The 22,547-nt window shown below is 41.6% G+C and overlaps 1 protein-coding gene and 1 long non-coding RNA gene across 19 annotated transcripts in view; one reads left to right on the top strand and one right to left on the bottom strand.

Moving 5' to 3' along the window:
- The first annotated feature begins 771 nt into the window (after positions 1-771).
- Positions 772-22,547, top strand: part of LOC136433121 (neurogenic locus notch homolog protein 2-like) — a 56,621-nt gene continuing 34,845 nt past the window's right edge. For 14 of the 18 annotated variants that reach the window (XM_066424954.1, XM_066424963.1, XM_066424956.1 and 11 more), the window contains exons 1-11: positions 781-1,061; positions 11,396-11,677; positions 12,479-12,619; positions 13,277-13,356; positions 15,731-15,963; positions 17,244-17,390; positions 18,320-18,343; positions 19,183-19,431; positions 21,070-21,270; positions 21,744-21,968; positions 22,249-22,392. In XM_066424954.1, the coding sequence (XP_066281051.1) occupies positions 864-1,061; positions 11,396-11,677; positions 12,479-12,619; positions 13,277-13,356; positions 15,731-15,963; positions 17,244-17,390; positions 18,320-18,343; positions 19,183-19,431; positions 21,070-21,270; positions 21,744-21,968; positions 22,249-22,392 (1,924 nt within the window). In that variant the 5' untranslated portion in view covers positions 781-863. Of the gene's footprint in view, positions 1,062-11,395; positions 11,678-12,478; positions 12,620-13,276; positions 13,357-15,730; positions 15,964-17,243; positions 17,391-18,319; positions 18,344-19,182; positions 19,432-21,069; positions 21,271-21,743; positions 21,969-22,248; positions 22,393-22,547 lie in introns of all 18 variants that reach the window. The other 4 variants (XR_010755599.1, XM_066424967.1, XM_066424953.1 and 1 more) reach the window with 4 other exon arrangements.
- LOC136433131 (uncharacterized) lies at positions 14,056-15,046 on the bottom strand. The gene is made up of 2 exons (XR_010755601.1): positions 14,679-15,046; positions 14,056-14,256 (listed from the first exon to the last, which is right to left on the bottom strand). It is a non-coding gene; the product is annotated as an uncharacterized lncRNA (long non-coding RNA).

The following is a 22,547-nucleotide window of genomic DNA, read 5'->3' as shown; positions in this document are numbered from 1 at the left end:
AGGTGTATTCACCTTTCCTATAGGTACCTACATCTCAAATATAACATCCGTACATTTCAACATAAGGTACATATAACTTGCTGCAATACCATTAGTAGAGCTACCACCGCACATCTACTTGGTTTTTGGCAGAAGAAGAAGAAGAAGAAAGAAGAAGAAAGAAGAAGAAGAAGAACAGGCAAGCAAAAACAGTATATCCCCCTTCCCACTGGAAGGGGAATATAAAAACATGTAACGGAAATACGGATCACTTTTTCTCATTGTGTAACACGAACAGACCAGCTAGCTGAGAACGAAAACAAGAAAAGGAAACGTGGGCGATATTTTTACGTCAGTTAAATTCCTGACAAAGGTTGGATGGAACCCCCGTTGCTAAAAACATAGTCCATATGGGCCAACTTCAAGGTCAAGTTAATTAAATTGGAGGCGTTTTCAGTGACATATCTTTCTCGACGTATTTTGAGGGACCTCCAAGGGACAGAAGTATGCAAGCGGACGTGACCTCTGTCATAGTTGAAGGTCGCCGCTGTGATTAAGACGGTAACGCTTCGCCTGGGTAATTGTTGTTCTCAGACCTTTATGTAGACAGATAATGGGGATTTCCTGTTAGATCTCAGTTGCTGTCGTCAACTGGTAACAAAATTGACAATATCCCGAGCATCCTCAACGTCAATGCAGAGGCGGTCGCACATCCCTTCCAAGCTTCTTCCCGTGAACTCCCTGATCACCTGTCAATCTTATTTAGTAGCGGACCAATCAGGACACAGGCCGGGGTTTATCAAACCACGCGTTCCTTGCCACATCCGTTCAAGTTGCCACAGTTTGGGGAGAGCTCCACAACAGACTTCGGCAGCTCTGCAACAATGTCGCCGCTCGTTCTCAGGTCCTTCTTGCTAGGACTTTTACTTCCCTTGATTTTAGGACTGACAAGAACTGATTTTTACCCGTATGGTGTGGAGTATGGAGACTTGGAGCTGCGCAAGGGCGATGAAGTGAGCAGCGACCCCATCCCTCTCTTCTCTCCCGTCTACTTCTACGGAACACGCTACCAGTCCCTTTTTGTGAGTATTTGGAATCTTTAACCAAGATGCAAACTTGTCTCTGACAATTGTAATCGTTTGTCGTTTCAATGACTTGTGATTCTGAAGTGCCCGTGTTTATCTGAAGCGAGTTTCAACCTATTTTCCAAGAACCATATTTTTCCCGAGGCGCTTGTATCAGTCTCCTGGCCTTGCAGCGCTGCAAGGCTTCCTCCACGCCAGGGCTTTTCCGGGCCGAGTCGTTTGTTTGTCTAGGCCGTAGAAGCCGGGCAAATTTCTGTGGGGTGACCCTGTGTCTTGTGTAAATAGTTTGTCTCGATTGTTATCAACATGTTAGGAGCCCTGTCCTGATCCCAGCCAGCTGCTAGACCACAGAAGACAAACATTTACCAAACTCTTGAGTTTTGAGCTAGTTTGTTGCGGCCTATTTGATCTCGATTCTTCAAGTCGGACGATTTGCATCTCATTTCTACAGCTTGTTTTCTCTCCGTCCCCCTTCACAGCTATGTGTGAATCAATCTGTCTTCTATTTTACGGATTTGCATTTTCGCTCCTTGAGTTCACGTTTCACCGCCAGACGTCCGAAAAGTGGCACAGAAATTTATTTCGCCTGGCGACTCCTCAGAAGTTTGCCGAAGTATTTTCGACGTGATTGTTTTGTTCCCTGATTTAGATACAGGTTCTTGTTTGCCCGGAGGAGGTTAAAACTTATTTGTTTGCACCTTTGTTTTTGGCTTCATCCTTTGCACAAACTCCTCAGGTCGGAACGAACACAATGGAACCAGATGCCAGTACATATGTATGCCAGCATGTAGCTTATTTAAAGACGATAAACTTTTGGCGTACACAAAGTCCAGCCTGGGTCAGACCTTTGGGTTTCTCAGACCCACGGTAAATTATGCACATAGCCTCACCTACTTGCAGAAAGGGGCAGTTTCAAGAAAGATCAAGGGGATGCCAAGGGAAGAGAGTGTACCTGTAAAACATGTTAGGGTAGGCCTTATAGAATCTTTAATTCTAACATCGTTGAGTGAGAGCATGCTGAAAAAAATGGCTCATTTTTTGATGAAGTGAAATGTAGGGTTGCTTTTCTTGACCGACCCTGTAAACAGTTCATAAGTTCAGTTAAACTGGAAATGTAGGCTTTGCCAGAAGGACTTTTAAAGATTTTAAAACCAAAATCTACTTTATTTCCAAAATACTATGTTTGCAGATAGTCCTAAGGGCCTTGGAATGTTTATCCTTCCTTCCCCCAGCCATCTCTGGAACATCCCTCTTGCCTGTGGGCTGTGGAAATGGCTGTGGTCTCCAGCTTAGACATCAGGGGATGTGGTTAGGCCCTGCTGCTTATCAAACAGGACTTCCCTTTCCTTAGCTAACCCCTCCCCTTGTCCTTGATACTGCCTACTTTCCAGAGCAGGTTCCGTGGTCAGCTGGGCTTTTAATGGTTGGTTTTTGACTGATTATGAACACACTTTTAATGGCTACTGTCCCTATTTTTCTGCAACATTGGTAGGTGAAAAATGTGAGCCATTTCAACGCCTGACAATCAGGAAACATACCAGAGGTGGCAATATCAAATGCCTATAGCCTGGATGTTAGATACTGCTTACATTTGTGACTCTGACAAACCTCCTTGCTCTGACCTTCATGAAAATGGATGGTCTATACTTTTGTCACACCTCAGTATGCGGGATTATGTTTGTAGCAAATGACCACAAACACCCACTCTGGAGAAGTCTGTGCTTCACGAATCTCAAACTTTTGGCTTGGAATAGTATACTCTACGTAGCTGTATGTTCTACTTCAGGTAGTGGTCCCGTTTATTATTTATCCTGTTAACCAACTCAAACTTGACCATCTTACTCTGGAAGTCTTTCAAATTTTTGTTCAGGTAAACTTTTCCAATTTCCCTGCTGGAAGATGTTGTGTTTGCTAGTTGCCCTTTCCATTCCAGGCAGTTCTGTTTCTCCCTATATCTCCACATGCTGGGCTGGGGGTACTTCCAGGGTTGTTGCAAATGGGTTACAGGTCTCCCCCACATGTTTCCCTGTTGGTTTTGCCATCTGGTAAACTCCCAAATTAGTGAAGGACTATCTTGCCTTGGAGCAGTTTCTCAGAATCTATGTCAGCTTTTGATGTCACCATTTTGCTGAGCATTGCTGTTTTCTGATTAAAGTCAGCCATGGTTGCAAGTAATGAGAGCATGGTAATCTCTGAGATCTTATCTACTAGATATTCTTGCTGTCTCCTTTTCTGACATCCAAGACACATGTAGAGAATATCCAAATTTGCCATCAGCACACGTTACTGAAGTACTGGCAATAAAAAATGTATATACTCAGCACAAAGCAGCAATTGTGTCAAATATGAAACTCCATGCTATGGAGTCTAAACTCCCTACTATTGAGTGAAGTACTGTAATTCTTGTTTCTTTCACTATAACTTTATGTTCACTGTTTTCACCCTCACCTCTGTATCGTGAACATATCATCACTGTGAAAAACCTGTTGTAATTATTTATGATTCCTTCACATATCCGTTCTGTGAAGTTCAAGTTTAGCGAAAATGTCCATTTTCCTTACACCGTGAAATTTTGCTGCAGTGAAGATAAAGTGAATTACAATATTCAGGTTGAACTGGAAATGCACCCAAGTTGTTCAGCCTGTGTCCGCTCAACAGCGACCTGTGCTTCCCTGATGTAGTGACTGTTAGGAAGCAGATAAGCTGAGAAACCGTGCAATGGCTAGTTTGAACTCTGTCCTCCCATCAATCCACAGGAATCACTTGAGACTGGCAGGAAGAGGAAGGATTTTTTTTGGTTGATAATAGGGCAGGGAGTAGAAGTCTAATTTGACTGGTCCATATAAGTACAATTTGCATGTAATGAGGTATTGCCAGTATTGTCAATTTGTGTAAAGACCAGTTGGAATGCATTTTTTTCATATGACTTTTGAGCAACAAAGAATGCAGATGAAATTGAATCTTAAGTCTGTAACAGGTTTTATCTACACAAATATTGTTTAGATTGAGCAGTGATGGACACCAAGCTGGTCCAGATAAGCTATCTTATCTATTTTGTCCTGTTGAGGATAATCATTATCATAAACATGAGTGATTAGTTTACTTAACTTAATGTATCTATGTATTTTTGCTACATCACCTTTGTGTTTGCATGATGCAAGAAGCAAGACTTGTCATGTACGTGCATTCATGCATAACTCAATATTTCCTTATTTTTGTACTCCTGCAGGGTATGGTCTTGTGAGTTCTTCCATGAAGTCTTGTCTTTGTCTTCTTGATACTAATGCCTCTCTTTACCCTTGGACCCAGCCTCTTATCTGTCTCATTTTTCCGATTCCCAGTCAAGCCCCTAGTTGAAGGGGTTATGTGACCTTCCAATCCAGTCCCAGTATTGTTTTTCTCTTCTACTTGATTGCTCTTACTTTTCTTCACTCAGGATTCTACCTTTCTTCTTTGAGTTTTCCTGGTCCTATGATATTTTTCGGAGTTCCAAGGCCAGTTTAGATCGCTGAAGATATTTGGGGAAACTGAAACTCCTCATGAGCCTTCACTTTCCTTATCTGGACTCCCTATGGAGAAGACCCTCTGGGTTTCTCCCCAGTTTTCTTTTGTCATCTAGAATGTGTTTGTGTAGAATTCTCAGTGGTGGTATCCCTGTTCTGCAAAAACAATCAGCCTTTCAGAGACATTTGTCCTGCAATCAGAGAACATGTGGTTTGATAAATGAGCTGTTGTGTGTGTCTGGTCTCCCTGGAGCTCATCAATAGATTGTGATCAGAAGATGGGGTATTTAGGTAATCATGATAGCAGGGTGAAAGATACTAGATCATGTTTTTTTCATACATGTAATTCCAGAGGTATGAAAAAAAACATCTTGCTGCTCATATCTATGACTGACAAATAAAACATTCACCATGACACAACTATCAAAATTAAATTGTTACCCGTGTCAATCCTACTATTCAAAATTGAATTTGACCTCCCATATATATATATATATATACTATTATGTACTGGTGTACCTTGATGTATTTGACTCCAAGAAAGAAAGGGATAGCAACCTAAAGAAATCCACCCTGGCGGGGCCTGGCCACTGGCCAAATTTGTTAGCCAGTTGAATGAATCAGAAACAGATGTACAAGCCAGGTGGAAGAGTATCTGGTGTCAAAAACATGGATTCTTCAGTCCAATGCCATAAACCTACAGTTATAGTTTGTTTGTTCAGTGGAAGAAAACTGATAAACAGATATGAGGGTAAAGTACTACACTGTCTGTTGAAAGGAAGTCTCTTTCAACAGAAGATGAAGTTTGTTTAAAATGGTGAGCGGATGTTGTGTAATTGATAGACTCTTTCAACACAGACAGGCAGACCCAGACAAAAGTCTGTAACAATAGACTGAGGTTCTCTGAACAGCTCACCTTCTGCTTAAGGTTGGCTGTCAAAACACCTCCTGAGTTGTTGGAAAAACCACATAATTACCTTGCTAGAGGGGATATGGGAGTGCCCAGTGCAAGGGTATGATGTAATCAGCCCGATACAGTTTCACATTTTGTATGAATGTATGGGCCAACGTAGTGACAGATAAGAAACTCCTTAGCAGATTAAGCCATAGCCATAGGAAAGAGGAAATTTAAGAAAGGTGATCTTAAATGAAGGTGTCAAGGTGTAAGAATTATTTGTGAAGTTTGACCAAGAAGGTTCCAGTATGATAGGCTAGACAAATTGTCACATTGTTGGTATATTTGCCTCGAGCTAGTTCAGACAGACTCGGTTCAAGTTGGTTGTAATATTTCTTGTATTGTAGGTTGGACTCAAGCAAGGTAATTTGGTCAGACGACGGTAAGATCATATTAGGAAAAGATGAAATCTAATTGGGGGAAGATAATTTGGCACCCATTGCAATAGGATATTTTTTACAAAGCTAAATGCTCAATTTACACAATCAATAGAGTTCAATTTATACAATTAATACAATTCATGACTTTTTCATTCATTGCCAGTGGTTCTTTTGGCATTCTATGTTCTTACCCACCCCCAAATTTTTGTTCTTAGGGGAAGGGGAATGTTTAGATTGCAGAGATATATCTTGACAGTGAAGTTTGCATGCCTGTCTGGTGCTGAATAATATCTTTTTCCAGTTCAGTTACTGTATTTTCCACAGCGTTTGAAAGGAAAGCCATAACATGAAAACAGGGTTTGTTGAAAGCACACAAACATGCTTTGTACTTGTTTGTTTATAATCTTGTTCCACAGAAGTCTGTGAATAGTAGGTTCAACCTTCGGGGTCACACGCCAGGATTGTTGTAAGAAACTTGTTTATGTTCATGTGTTCACACTGTTCACTTTCACACTGATGGTTACCATGGCAGAATGCCAGAGGGTTAAGGATGGATCCTGACAGTTGTTGCAAGTATGCCAGCAGTTCATTTGAAATGCCCCTGAATGCGCTGCTCTTGTTAGGCATGGATAAACATGTTTTTCAATCCTAAGACAACCTAAAGGTTGCGGTATTGGTTATCCTTCCTGGCTTGGGGAAAGAAGTAAGGGCCAAATCATAAAGCTATTCTAGATGAATGAGTATTTGAACAATACACTGATCCAGTTGTCCAGTGCAGGTATTACTACTACTACAACTGCACTACTACTGGTACTCTCTTTAGATGCCTATCAGAAAAGAGGCTGGAAGCATAAAGATTACTTTACTTTATTTTAATCTGAGAACTTACAGCGAGCACTGACCCTACATATCCATTAAGGCAATAACATGGCCCTCTGTCTCCAAATGTTGACTTTTCTTTCCTCAACTCAAACATACCCCCCATTAATTAGTTTGTGGAGCACTTGAGAGCTCCCAAGATAGATATAATTTCTTTTTCTGTACCCACCCCTGTGTATTTGGGGACTGTTGAACAGAGCAGATGACTTGTGACTTTGTGGTGCCTGCTACCCCAGCCACTGCAGGCAGACTGGGAGTTGGATTTGGCCACTGTCCAATGATCTGACTCTGAGCTGCCCTTCTGTCTGTGTTCCTCAGGGAGTCTTGGGCTTCCTCAAGGAGCCCGAGGTGAGGGAAAATGGGCCAGCTGGATGACCTTCATATGACATTAAAGTTGAACTTCAACCCTACTTTTTGAAACTTAAGTTGTGACACATTCAATAAAAGTCCACATTATTAAAGAGCTTTTTTTATGAAATTTACTCATTGGGAAATCTGAATGACAGACTAGTTTATTATAAAGGCTAGAAATAGAATACACATGCTGTTTGTGTGTCATACTGTATTTTCACTGACGCATATGGTGGTTCAGTTTCATATAAAAATTCCAAACTTGCTGAACACCATTTACCTTTCCTCAAAGTCTTGATTTTGCAGTATCCTAAGCCAGTGGGGTTATCAGGAATCAGGGTGGTGCGTGTCTTGGCCTCCATCCTTCGATAACCCTGGAATATTTACAGTCAAGTCGAAGGTCTCCATACAGACACATCTGGCGCATGTTAACGTTAACATAGAGCCTTTCTTTCTGTTCTTTGTGGCATAACTTGTAAAATGCTACCTGGGTAACACAATTTATCTGTATGTAGGCTTGGGCCTTACCGATGTAGTTGGTAAGGTTGTACTCATGTGTAGTTTTAAAGGAGATGCCGGGGATGCTGTAACTTTCCTTTTACACTTGGACCAGAGAAAAGAGATAATTGACTTCAATGTGCATGTTTGTGTAATTGATACCATTTAATGATGTTGAATGGCTGTTAGTTAGAAGCACAAATAGCATGGAGATGCCTGATTTGTTACCCTTTTTGCATCGGCAGGGTAAAAAGCGATAAAACATCAGACTGAGGATGAAGTATGACATTTTTTTGTTAGCTAATAGTGCAATGGCTCATGTATTTAGCCAAGCATGCTGGGTCATCTCTACTCTTCTTCATACATATATTGGGTTGATTTGTTAAACTTAAAGTTAAGAGGTTGAGGTTTGATGATGATTGAAGCTTAGGCCTGAAGCTCCATCATACTTGGGGCCACAGGCTTTATGTCACCATCCAAAATGACGAATGCAATCCTTACACAACTTTTTTTGATATTGAAACCCTACCAGATTTTATGTCCGAGCTGGGTGTGACCCTAGGATCGAACTCGCAGGGTCTACTTCAGTCATTGCTGAAAAGTTCTTGTACCCCTGGTTCTATAACGAAGCTGTCATCACCTCCTTTGTGTGTCTGGTTCTTTATCTGTCCTGGCCTGTTTATCTTTGATTCCAGCCCTGTTCAGGATACTTCCTCTGCTACAGTCTGGTTATCTTAGCCTGGTATCCATCCGTTTCAAGCTTGTATCCGCTTCCCAACAGTTGTTACCTTGCCGTGGACCTGGAAACGGATGTATACCAGGCTATGGGTTATCTTGCCCGTTGGCTGTTGTTCTTTGATCACTGATGTATCCTCTGACTAAGTAGGGGAAAGTGGAGAAGTGTCTTCATATCTTTTTACCTAATTACTTGAAAGTGATTGAATATCTGATGATTGGTTTATCAATGAATGATTACTTTTAAAATGAGTGTAGACTCTGGTTGTCTCCTGACTGTTCACTTGAACCATCCAATATTCCAAGGACACATGATATTGATAGCCATTTAGAGATTGATGACTAAAGTTTCTCTCAGATTATGAAAGCATGGAGTGGGCATAGTTGTGGTCTGTTCTTGTGTTAGGTATAGGTACACCACACTTGGAGTTGGGGTGGTTTTACTCAGGACCTCAAGGTCACAGCATTGGTGTGTTTCTTTGAGCATTGATTAAAAGGGCTCAGTTGAGAACTCTCTGTCCATTTGAGTGGGTAATTGGAGATTTTGGGTTCCCTTTGTTGCGAAAATTTCTCTGTTATTTGTTTGGGTTCAGATTCCAAAACACTGTCTCAGAGACTTTGAATAAGGGAATATCCATTGGGAAGGTAAACAAAGACAGGAGTGGGAATTCTTGGGGGATTGTTACCATAAACAGTTGGACAATACACATACATAAATGAATCTATTCAGCTCACAAATTGGTGCTTTTTCTGCTGACAATGGCTGTCAAGGAGAAGAAGAAGAATGGTTTAGACCAGGAATCAAAGAAAGGGCCTGTTTGTCTTGAGCTACACCTGCTCTGTCTTGTCAAGGGAATGGTCTTCTGTGGCTTCTAGAGTTTCCATCTTTACTCCTTTGACTCCTTTCAAGTTTTCTATCTTATGTCTATCACTGCCAGGGGTGCTGTCTGTTTGTACTCCTGCTGACATGTGTTTCACCAGCTCTGTGTGTGTTGTGTGAATTGTTCACTGTTTTGGGTGTCGTCCATTTATTGGATGGTAATGGTATTCACAGAAATGTGCATTGTCAGGATAATTGTAGTGTCTGTAACAACACATTTCTGATAACAACTTAAAAGGGGGATTATACCAATCACTTACCCATGTCTGAGCAGTTAGCACTTCCAGATTTCAACAAGATTGAAGTTTCCTTGCTATAATTCAAGACATTTACTTTCTGAGTGAATTCATGAGTGGATGTAGTGAGTGATTGACTTGAGTTGTTACAGCTGAACCACAATATAAGAGGAGGATGTGTGTATTTCCTGCTGATGTTACCGAAATTGAAGGATCGCATGTTATGTAAATGCACAACTAACCAAATTGTGCCCAAAACTGCTGACTGTGAAATAACTCAAGAACACTTTTCTTTACAATCCTTATTCCTCATCAGAATGTTTTCATATAATCACTTTGTGTATCTTTCCTTGCTTCACTTCCTGTGTGGAATTGTATTCATCTCCCCTATGCCCTGCTTAGTTTTCCACATTTTGTCTACTCAGCTGTTTGGTAAATTCTGTTACATGTTAAGATCCCTGATTAAGAAGCCAGATATTGCAGGAAACTGTTTTTGACATTATACTGGTTTTAAGAATTTAATGGATTAGCAAATTATCTTTGATATGTGGGTAGGTCTTGATCAAGTTGATGAGACATGGAAATGATTAGATTTTGGCCCCTTAACATATTGTGATGGTAGTGTAGTGGAAGTTTAGAAATGATGGTTATTTCATACTCATGACATGTGTAGGAAACTTAAAAGTGAACATTACCAGGCATAGATTATATAAATGTGGGTCATTTGCATAAGATTTACAAAAGCTTTGGCCTTAGGAAGACATTAGACTCTACCAGTCTCCCCCGGTCGCTGGGAAAATAGTAGAAATTGGCCAAATAGAGTCAAATGTTTGAAGGGAGTCGGCTACGGAGAGAGGGTCAAATTGGCAACCGAGGAGACTGTCTAAACTCGGCGAGTTCTTTGATCGGCACTAATCACTATCTAATAGGTGCCAAGTAGCTAAATGATCCTTTTATTGCTCTGCGAGCAGACCGTAACAGAACAGACAAGCCCAGGACAATTGTAACAGGAAGTGCCTTGTCTGTCATCAGAATTCGTTTTGCCCATGAAAACAACACTCTAACACGTTGGGTTGGCCAAAAAAAGGACAAATCTCATTGATATTTGTTACAAGAGTCGTACCTTGAAGAACTTGTAACATGTTTACTAACCTTCGCTGATCGACAAGGCAGAATATGGGCTGTACTGTTTCAAAATGGCACCCAAGCCGCAAGCCCAAACTGCACGCCCAAACCGCTAGTCTCTACCAGACTAACCGCGCCGGCTATAGGGAGAACATTTGCCGGGGGACTTTGGCCGTCTCCGTAGGTGACTCCCTTCATACGATTGACTCTATTTTGGTCAATTTCTACTATTTTCCCAGCGACCCGCGGAGGCTGGTAGAGCCCAAGCCGCACCGTCCCAAGCCGCACGCCCAAGCCGTGATCAGCGGCAGACGATGTTTCTACTATTAACTTTAGGTTTTAACGTGAATTTAAGAAGATTTTTAGACGTTTTAGTGGGTTTATAAGGGCCAAAACATCACTTAGAATAGTTAGTCTGCCGGGAGTAGCTGAAAAAGCTGCAGTCTGCTGGTCGTGCCCTAATTGATTTATGGCCTAAATGATCTCAACTCCAAAGCTACTGCCTTTGTTCAGGAAATGAGCGGATTATTTTTATTGCCTTTATTCTCGCCGAGTTTAGACAGTCTCCTCGGTTGCCAATTTGACCCTCTCTCCGTAGCCGACTCCCTTCAAACATTTGACTCTATTTGGCCAATTTCTACTATTTTCCCAGCGACCGGGGGAGACTGGTAGAGTCTAGGAAGACATACTTATCCATTGCAAAAATAAGATCTGTCATGTCAAAAGTTTCCATTTTCCACATTGTTTTCTGTTTTATTACCTATTTTGACCAGAACTTTCTGTTTACAGGTGAGTACAAATGGTATCATCTCTTTTGGCAAAGCCGTGTCAGAATACATCAACGAGCGCTTCCCGCTGGATGTGTCCGTCATCTCCGTCTTCTCCACTGACGTTGACACTGAAGCTGCAGGACAAGTTTTCTACCGAGAGACGACTGACCAGCAACTGTTGGTCCAGGCGTCAACTGCTGTCCGGACGTATTTCCCTGACCAGTCCTCAGACTTCACTGCGAATGCGCTCTTCATCGTTACCTGGGTGGATGTTGGATACTACCCCGACGGAGACGACAAGGTATCAAACTTGTTCTTTGTATAAGTCGAAGGTATAAGAGTTCATAACAGAGGTTAAAATGTATGCTTATCAGTAGATATCATAGGAAAAGCATTTGCTCAGAGTAGGGGTGGGTACCGGTACCGTGTACCGGTACAAAACCGTTATTTCTTAATGGACCGGTCCAAAGAAACCGGTCCGTAAAAAATCAGTGGACCGGCCTATGGACCGACTAGAAAATTCATAGTACCAGGCTACCAGCAGGCGGTCACATAACTGGTCTCACTACTAAGAAAATACAAAACAGCAGATTTAACGAGTCGTTGTCGAAGACGTTAGCTGTGAATCATATCTAGAAACACTCAAAGGATGAGTAAACAGACGGCGAGGAGAGTGTAGTTATAATTTTCAGACAAAGTGCAAACCTAAGAAATTATATCGTTCCAGACATGACGTTTGGAGAGTTTTACGTGTGTCTTGCTCTCCAAAATATGATGTACTGCGAGACTACAATAATCAGGTACAGGTACAGGTCTGGACCTGGACCTGACCCTCTGGACCTGCACCTGAACCGGACCTGAATTTTATGTACCGGTACCCACCCCTAGATCAGAGTGAATAAGGTGCATTCAAAAAGCTGTACTCATACTGATACTAGTGTTAGCATTGCATTTTTTATGTAGATTTTGACTTAGTGTGTATGGATTCCGTAACATCTAATACATATAACATTGTTAAAATTCCTTGTCATTTAGTATGAAAAAAAAGTTAGTTATCCCTTAAATGTTTCAATGCAAGTTTCTTCTCCTTTTATTCCCTCAGAGGAACACTTTCCAAGCTGTGATTGCGACTGATGGAGCGAGGCAATCCTTCGTGTTCTTCCATTACGAGGCTGACGGCATCCAGTGGTGGAGAACCATCCAGCGCCCAGGCAGGCGGTCAGCTGGAGAACTGCCAGCCCAGGTTTGCTGTCCTGATTGTTCTCATTAACTGTAGAAAGTGTGTATCATGTTGCCGTTATAGAAGGCAGATCCCCAACAATAGAAATAATCATTCTGCTGCAATGTTAAATAATTCCAATTACATAAAAGATTATCTAGCTGACATTGTTAGCAGCAACATTGCATGTCTTCTGTCATCACTTTGCCAGAGTAGTGGAGACCTGTGGCCATTGTAAGATGGGAACAATTCATATGGCTTTCTGTGAAGTTCAAGATTGTTTTTTAAGAACCTCCAAGCTTTGGTACTGCATTCACTGATTTTGTAAATCTTTAATAGTCAGGCATCCAGTGAAAATGATAAAAAAGGATGTACAACAATCAGCTGTATCGTACAATTGAATTCCCAAGCTGTCTACTTAGCACTAGTATTAGTAAAGGAGTTTTAAATGCTGGCATGGCTCCACGCTGAAGTAAAGAGGTATGTGGCCTGTAGCCTGTTGGCACCATCTGCTGCTGAAAAGTCTTGTAGTTTTAGTAGTTTCAGATGTTTGGAAGATTTTTAAAGAACAAGGATGTCAGAGTTTAAGGTCTTGGCTATATTCCTGGCAGCACATGTGATTTTAACTTGTGTTTAAAAAGTCTGTTTGTTTCGTCCAATTAATGTTGTCATGTTTTGCAGGTCGGTTTCAATGCAGGCGATGGAGAACGGTTCTATTTGGTTCCCGCATCCGGCACCGATGCTGTGAAGAACGTCAATGGGTAAACCACCTCTTTATTATGCGGCCTGAAAATGCCAAGGGGTCTTGGAGACATGTGTGTCTTGTTTTTGCTCTTGTTTCCCAACCCTCTCTAGACATGCAATTGGTTAGATCAAGGACATTATATAGGAAGGACTGAGCACACAATCAGTCCCTATTCAAGAACCTTCGGTTCATGGTTGTAAAAATAATTAACACCTACATACGAATCACCCCCGGATTTGCATGGATTCCAAGCGGCCCACTATTGTAACACAAATTCAGAATGGCCGGACCAGGCCAAGGTGACTGTTTTTGAGTGATTTTCGAGACGATCGTCAAAAAACGGGGAAGCTGGAAGTCCCAAAAACCACACAAAAATTTCGACAAAGCTACCACTTTCACTTGCATGTTGTGTGATTTAAACAAGTTTATAAGAGAGCCGTCTTCACCAAGCACAAGATCAAGCAACACAACATAATGATAATGTCCTTGTGTAGTGTATTTATAAGTTAGTTTTCTAAACGATTTGTATTTCTGAGTTACATATTTTTAAAAATCGTACCTCCAATATCCGTTTATAATTTGCTGCAACAATAGTCTGGCGTAACCGAACTGTGGGGAGGGGGGATCTTTATTCATCGCTACCGTCAGGCAAAAACACTTGCGTCAAGCTAGAATACCGACTAGAAAATTGAAGAAGAAATTATCACACTAGAGATTTATGAATTCAAGAAATCCATGTATTTATTCAATATTTACAGGTAGTGTTACATTTTACTAAAAACAGAATTTTGGAGGTTGGTTCCAACAAACAATTTGATGCGTAAATCTTTATTTATCTTCTACGTTGTATTTTCGGCAGCGCTGTATCGTGGGACATCGCTCTGGTGGTCATGCCCCTTCCACGGAAGTTTGCAATCTGCAAAATAACACAAAGATCAGGAGTCGATAAGATTGGGAACCTACATGTTACATTAACAAAGATATGGATGTCAGGACATGTTCCCCGTGCAAGTGCTGGCATAACAAACGGCTTGGCTTTGCAAAGAACCCCCGAAATACGGACATGTCCACTTTGTTGGCTCACCGTGCAAGGCCATCTACGGAATTTGTAAAAAATTGAGGAATGTTCTTGCTCAACGATCACAAAAAAATCGCTAGCGATCTGTAGTAAACTGTACAATAATGTAAACAAAAGCGTTCGAAGTTTTAAAAAAAAGCGTTTACTTATACACAAATAATGATGTAACTATGTTTTAGCAGCATAAATCTTTGAATGTTCTTACATGTTTTACAGACAAAAACTTTATGAGATTTCCACAAAAAAGCCTGTAAACTCACCAATCTTTACTCTACAACGCCCGAACACATATCAAAATGGCCGCCAGCTTCTTCCCCAGAAGCTGCTGCCGTTTGCACACGTCACGTTTGCTTCCCAAATAAGGAAATCCGCGGAAACTACAGGCATCTCGCCCGTAGTTCGGGTAGGTTCGGGCCGTGTTCGGCCAGCATCGGAGCGCGTGACGTCATGATCGGGCTCATTTGCAGGGTTTTGGCGGGAAGACATGAATTGAACGGGGGAGTACAAAGGAGCGCCGCCGGAGGGCGGAAACAATAGATCGCCGCGGGGTTTGGCGGGTCTGTACAATAGCGCGCAGCGGGGGACTGACTCCGTGCTCAGTCCTTCCTATATAATGTCCTTGGTTAGATATTGGCCATGTACCAGACAAATACTATGTCATGTTCTTACACTGAGCCAATTTTCCCTGGGTTTGGTTTTCATTTTGATTTTGTTTATTTGGCTGCAAGCATGATTGTCAATCTAACACAGACTACTGCAAAGGATGAAAAAGCTATGTATGACAATGGTAACAAAGTCCATGGAGTCAGTCTGGCAATGAGTCAAAGGGCATTGACTTTAGACATGTAAGATTAAACTGTAAGATTGGAACTGCTTCAAGTCAATATTAGCACAGAGGTCCTCAAGATGTTGTAGGTCACTGTGGGTCTGTCACATGCCTTGACCTGTGGGACTGTTCCTTCCTCTTGCAATGTCGAGTATGCTTGGTGGGCTGTGGCTAGTTAGTTCTTCGTTTCGCATGGTCGACTGCTGTAAATCAGTGTTGCCTCTAGCAATAGTAGATTACAAGTTTGAATGTTTAATTTTGACAAAGCCCCAGAGAGAAGATTTACACCGGATGTCTTTACATCTTGGCCTCCTTTTCTATTTTTTGTGCACGCTGTTCCGCATTTCTAAAAAAAAAGAACTGGAACCACAGAATTTGACAGTGTTGGGGGTGTAAGGCCTCCTTATACTTAAGTTATAGGCAACCCTGCCACTGAGAATGGAGTACATAAGAAGACCATCTCTAACCTTCCCCTTTTACTTGCAGCTGGTCCAACATGAACACAGGAGGAGCCTGGCTCTTCCAGATTGGAGCCTTTGCCGGATTCCAGAACATCATCCCCGCCCAACCCAAGCTGGAGTCCCCCATCGTGGACAGCGACCGTTCGACAAGCTTCAACAGGAACAGGGAGCCCCTCGTGGAGGTGGCGCCTGCTCCGGTGGACAGGACTGGTCAGTTCAACAGGGATGAAACCCCCAGCAACCAGGACCCATTCCAAGGTAAGGGACTTATCATATTATACTGTTATTTAACTGCTCAACTCGGGGTTACAATAGGTGAGCAGAGCAGGGTTGGCTTGAGCCTAGTTCATGAGATTTTGTGCAAGAAAAAGGATAATTTCAAACAGTTCCTTGTTGTAGTTGGCAACTGATACTGACAGTCATTGCTATCTGTAGTGCTGTCTGGAGAAGGCTTGATTCGTTATATGACTGAATAATTTTCAATCCAGTTAAGTTGTAAATAGCAGAAGTTCTGAAGCCACCTTTTTCTGAGTAGTTCATCTTGCTTGGATTGCATTGCTTTCATGGTTGATGGAAGAAAGACTATGCTCCACCCACATTGATAGGCACTAACAAGTGCGAGCTTGCCACTTCAGCCTGACCTTGGGAGTGACTCAAAAGGGATGAAATCCAGAGCTAGTTGTCGTGACTTTTGATTCCTACTGCTGTATAGTGCAAGGTGTTTGTGTTTTGCACTGTGGATCCAGAGCGGATGGTTTCAACTACATGTAGGTGAACAATAGTGGAAGTTGGCATCGGTGCTACTGACCCTGTCCTATATAGCAGAAGTTCGGAAGATGGCTGTTCTTTGGTTGGCTGCCAACTGGTTTGTAATGTGGGTGAAAGGTGGTCAGGCAGACAGACCCCGGGGACTCGTGGCAGACATTTTCAGTGACCTTGCATGTAGTGACCTGTGGGTGTTAGTACCTTGTTACTTTGTTGAAAATGGCAGTAAAAATTACTATAATGGTTGAATATTTTTTTGGTCTCAGTTCATCTGATCTGCATAATCCATAGGAAAGAAGTTGTTGGGTTGGGTATGATGAACCACTGAAAGGCAAAGATGTTGCCATCATGAGATTTGGTAGACAACTGTTGATAAGATTAGATACAGATGGGAAGAAAAAAAGGAAGCTCAGAGTTTGAATTTGTTGGTTTGGAGGATGATAGTTTAAAGGTTGACATCCCAACCCAGTAACTCAATCAGTCCTTGTGGACATATCTGGAAATGTAGACCCAGCTTTTCTTCTGGATCTTTTCTTTATTATTGATCTTGATCTTGGGTTGTTATGCAAGGTTTTGGGCTTATGCTATGACATGAAGCCAGCAGGCAATAGAAATTCTTCTTAGAATGCGGCCCTCATGCATGTAAGCAAGATACATACTGTGCAAAATTGTAGTTCTCCCTGCCACAATTAGAAAGACGTTTGTGATTCTCCAGAAAACAAAGTTATCTGCCATGTTGCTATGCTACAATACTTGACATGCATTTTGTTCAGTGACATTTTTCAACCTGGATGGTCAAGGTCAGTCGTCTGGCTGTGACTCCTGCCACCAGAATGCCCGCTGTTCCAGAAATGGACCAATCAGCTGCTGTCGCTGTCAGGAGGGTTTCTATGGCAACGGCATCAACTGCCTTCCCGCAGGTGAGAGAGTGCTGTTGTCATGCTGTAGTCCTTAATTTTTTTATAAACAGTTTTTTATTGTCAATTTGATTTGAAGAAAAGAAAATAAAAACTTTCCTGGTGTAAGTCTGACCTCACCAATTTGGAAGATACTAGTACGTACCTTCAATTTAATTTCTGCATGTTAGTGGATACCAGTACCACTGAGTGGATACTGTGTCAGATGAAGGAACATCCTTGTGTTATCAAGATGGTACCTGATGTCTGCCTCCTTTGAATTCTTGCATGTTATTATGTTTTTCTGCTCTGTTGTTGACCTTATCCTCCAGTGCACCCCTTATGTGCTTTGTGCACCTCTGTTCTGCTACAGGCCTGGTTCCAGGCTTTTTTGCCTGCTACTGTTACTTCTTAGTTTTTAGGAATAGGAAGTAGACATGGACTGCCCCAAATCAACTGCATACCAGGCTTTATGCTGTCCTGCTTTTGATCCTAAGGTTAATCCAGTGTCATCCTAGACAGAACATTAAGTCCTCTTTAACAATGCTTTGACTTTCTGTGAAATTTCTGCCGGTAAAGAATGAGTACACCTAAAATGGCATTGTGTGGCAGGCAGTAAGCATGTAAAAGGAAGACTATTTCATCAAACATCTACAGCCATCAAACAAAATAGCTTCACAATGAACCAGATATTCTGTCTCCTGTCAAATGACAATGAACTTAACACATGGCTGAAATCCTAAAACGAAATCCAAACCACAAAAGACGATGGTTAAGAACAGATAAAAATGTTGACAAGGACAGAGTAAGAGCATGTTTAGTAAATATCTTCCTGCCTGAGCAAATGCTCTTGCCCATGTGATGCCTCTTGTCTGTTTCACTGTGGGACTGGCAAAGGATGGTCACTTATCTACATGATGACCCTAGCAAATTTCTCTGTCCTATGAATACAGGTGGTAGAGACAGCAATAATGTTGGTAAGTCGTCCCCAGATCATCAAAGAATCTCACTGTAGACATAGCTGCCATGTAGGTGTCTGCTGTTGCTAACTGTGTCACCATGGCAACTAACGTCTACAGTGCCCTTTCAACAATCTGTGTTTTTAACCCAAAGAAACTTCATTGTGTAGTATCAGTAGTTAACTTGTAGGTTAAGTAGTCCTATCTAGTGTAGTTTAAGATTAGTAGATTAGGAAGTAGAAGTTGATATGCTGTTTACCTTACAAGACTTACTCTCAAAGTCATCTGCTCACAACTATTCACATTTTCACTTCCATGACTCCATCACAATAACGTTCATTATTATTTGCAGCAGCTCCACCGATACTGAAGCATGTGTAATCCACATCACCAGATGATGTATTTAACCACATTGAATAACTTAACATCACACAATGCATATCAATATTTTAAGTTTTCACACTTTTGAGTTTTATAATTCTCAAAAGTTATATCATAAAAAAAGTTGCACATATATTTACACATTCAGATAGATACATTCTGTAACCTTGTATAGTGTAAGAAGTGCCCAGCTTTTATTGCTAATGCATGAATTCAAATTGCTTATAAATGTATATGGTTAAATACACCTGGCAACCTACACTTGAATAACTTCAACATTTGTCTACCTAGCAAACAACTGTAACTTTATTTTAGTTCAGCGCCTACATTTTGGAACACGGTTAAAGTCCCTGAAGTTGCAGTTAAAAAAATGGAAATGTCAGTGTCTGTCTGTTGGTGTGATGAGGCCATGTGAAATAGTTATTACAAGGTTTGCAGTATGTTCAGTTGCATAACTGTTTCTGCTGATCCAATAGGAACCCCCCAAAGGGTGAACGGCAAGGTCGAGGGAACTGTGCGCCTGTCAGGTAAAGATGAGGTTGACCTCCGGGACATTGACCTCCATTCCTATGTGGTGGTGAATGACGGACGTGCCTACACAGCGATGAGCAGGATTGAGGAGAATGTTGGGTACGCCATGCAGCCTCTCTCCACCATTGGTGGCATCATCGGATGGCTGTTTGGTCTTCCTCAGGCCAACGCTGTCAACGGATACACTCTGACAGGTGAGGGAGGATTGAACTTTTATACAGGGCACTATTTTTTTACTACAATTAGCATTAAATGTATTAGTTTTTTGTGTGCATTAATAATGTATAAAATTACAAAGGGCAATGTTAAACGTAAATATTTCTGTCCTCTGAGAAGGGTAATACAATTTTTGTTATAAGAACTAGACTGGCCGTCATTTGCTTTAAGAGCAAATTCAGGATGTTTCGCCCATACTCCTCATGCAAGAAGTGGGCTGTCCCAAAATAACTCCTGGGCAAATCCAAGTTTCTGCATAATTTATGCAAATGAGGTCCTCATGAGCATAAGTTATGTCCAGGTGCTTTCACCTTTCCTACATGTACCTACATGTTCAAGATGACATCCGCAGCTTTTACAGTAAGGGGAATACAACATCATGCATAAATTATGCAAGTGAGGTCCTCATTAGCATATGTCATGGCCAGGCGTGTGCACCTACCTACATCTCAAATATGACATCTGCAGCTTGTACGGTAAGGGAAATACAAGTTTCTGCATGAATTATGCAAAGGAGGTCCTCATTAGCATAATTTTTGGCCAGGTGCATTCACCTTTCCTAATGGTACCTACATCTTAAAGATGACATCCGCAGCTTTCACGGTAAGGGAAATACAAGTTTATGCATGAATTATGCAAATGAGGTCCTCATTAGCATAATTCATGGCCAGGTGTGATCACCTTTGCTAACGGTACGTACATCTCAAATCTGACATCTGCAGCTTTTCCGGTAAGGGAATTACAAGTTTACGCATAAATCATGCAAATGAGGTCCTCATTAGCATAATTTATGGCCAGGTGTGTTCGCCTTTCCTAAAGGTACCTACATCTCAAAGATGACATCCGCAGCTTTTACGGTAAGGGACATACAACTTTATGCATACATTATGCAAATTTGGTCCTCATTATCATAATTAATTGTCAGGTGTATTCACCTGTCCTATAGGTACCTACATCTCAAATATAACATCCGTACCATGTAACATAAGGTACATATAACTTTCTGTAATACCATTTTTATAGTAGAGGTACCCCCTGACATCTGCTTGGTTTTAACTCCCAGACAGTAGGAGGGCTTATGTTACAAGATGACCTAGTTGTGAGAAAATAACCAAAAATTCCATCAAAAAATTGAAAAATAAATCATTTTGAAGTAGTGTATACCAAAAAAAATTATGGGGTCCTTTGGGTAAATATCCAATGCACAACTAAACCAAATTTCAGGTCCTTAGGTTTGAACACCACGGCACTGGAGGCCATAATGTGCGACTTTTGTCGGAAAATGACCAAAAAACCTTGATAAAATCATTTTAAAAACTTATATGAAAAAAATTTTAAAAGGGTTTAGGGGTATACACAAACTCTACCTCCATACCAAATTTCAGCTAATTTGGTCGACGGACGACCGAGAAGAAGCGATTTGAAGATTTGACAGGAGAAGAAGGAGAAGAAGAAGGAGAAGAAGAAGAAGAAGAAACCTGACAAAAACAATATGTTTCGTTGGCGAAACATAATGAACAAAAATGAATGTGACGGCAAGCTACAAGGAAACATACTCGATTTGATAGCAGATGGAAAATGGAAGGAAACGTGTTAACTTGGATACCATCCCTCAGGTGGAGTGTTCAAGCGCACTGCCGTGGTGACCTTCCGCCCCGGTAACCAGGTGTTCCAGGTGGAGCAGGACTTCCAGGGCGTGGACGAGTTCGGTTACCTCACCATGACAACCAAGCTGAGCGGAGAGCTGCCCCCCATCGCTGCCGGCGACAAGGTCGTGGTCGGAGAGTACCAGGAGATCTACCAGAAAACTGCTCCAGGTAAGTCAGACAGTCTTATAATGATGGTCTAATTTTGGGTATTGAACTCTTTTATTGTCTTTCTGCTGGAAGTTAGCTGTGGTAAGAATGATTTTGTCCAAAGTGATCTTTTTGCATCTCCAGGGTTAGGTCAAAATAAACTTTGTGGCAGATAGCATTTGTGGCAGATTTTAGGAAGTACATGTGTTCTTAAATGATGCTATTTTGGAGATTTATCTTTCTTGTTATTCTGTTGTAAGTTGACAATGATAGGAATGGTTTTAGACACAGAAAGTGTGAGTGTGAAAGGATTTTGGCTTATGCAATCAAAATCTGTACAGAGTTGGCAAAATGTATGAAGTAAGCTACAGCCTTGGAAACACTACAGTGCATAATGGATGCATTGAGTGTCTTTCATAAATTGAATAGCCTATCCAATAAACCAGTAAAGGGTTGATTTACTAAAATTGATTACTGGGAAAAATTTGCTGCAGGTCTGATCAAGTCTATCGCCTCCCGTGGCTACACGGTTGCCAACCGAGTCTACAACTACACCTGGGACCAGACTATTGAGTATGACGAGGCAGGCTGCAACCTGCCCAACGAGGGTCTGGTCACCGACTCCCTCCGTGTGGATGTTTCTCGCAACTTTGTGTTCTTTGACAACAAGGAGGAGATTGTGAGATACGCCATGACCACCAAGGTGTCGCCCATGGCAGGTTGGTAACATTTTATGGGTTTATACCTACTCGGGTCTGAGGAAATACAGAAGATGTTCGTGATGTTAGTAACATGGTTCACATTGGTTGACGTCGTCCTTCCAAAACCTGGTCTATTTGCATCATGCTTTTGTCTATAATTCTGCGTGACAGTTTGATGTAACTTATGGTTCACTGTGCTTACTAAAGAGAGCATGAAAGTTTACCTTGTACATTGTTGTGTAGTGCCTTGGTAATAAAGCTGAATCATGATTCACAAAGAACATTGTTTATTTTCCAGGTCCTCCTGTTGCCCCTGTGCTGAACCCCTGTCAGACTGGCCAGCATGACTGCCATTCCCGTGCTCGCTGTGTGGCCCTGGAGGGGCAGCAGTACACCTGCGAGTGTGTGGGAGGTTATACTGGAGATGGGCGGAACTGTCAGGGTAAAACAAACACTTCTGACTCTGGATTAAACTTTTTCTTTAACAACAACAAGATGACTCTCTCATTAAAAATATTCTGTGATGCGACACAACAGAAACTTGACACTACATTACACTCTGTCTTATTATTAACGACACCCTATTTCTGTGTCAAT

Source organism: Branchiostoma lanceolatum, chromosome 4, assembly GCF_035083965.1.
Source record: "Branchiostoma lanceolatum isolate klBraLanc5 chromosome 4, klBraLanc5.hap2, whole genome shotgun sequence".
In the NCBI taxonomy this organism is placed as follows: Eukaryota; Metazoa; Chordata; class Leptocardii; order Amphioxiformes; family Branchiostomatidae; genus Branchiostoma; species Branchiostoma lanceolatum.
The sequence above is the reverse complement of the archived record's forward strand: the minus strand, read 5'-3'. Positions and strand labels throughout refer to the sequence as shown.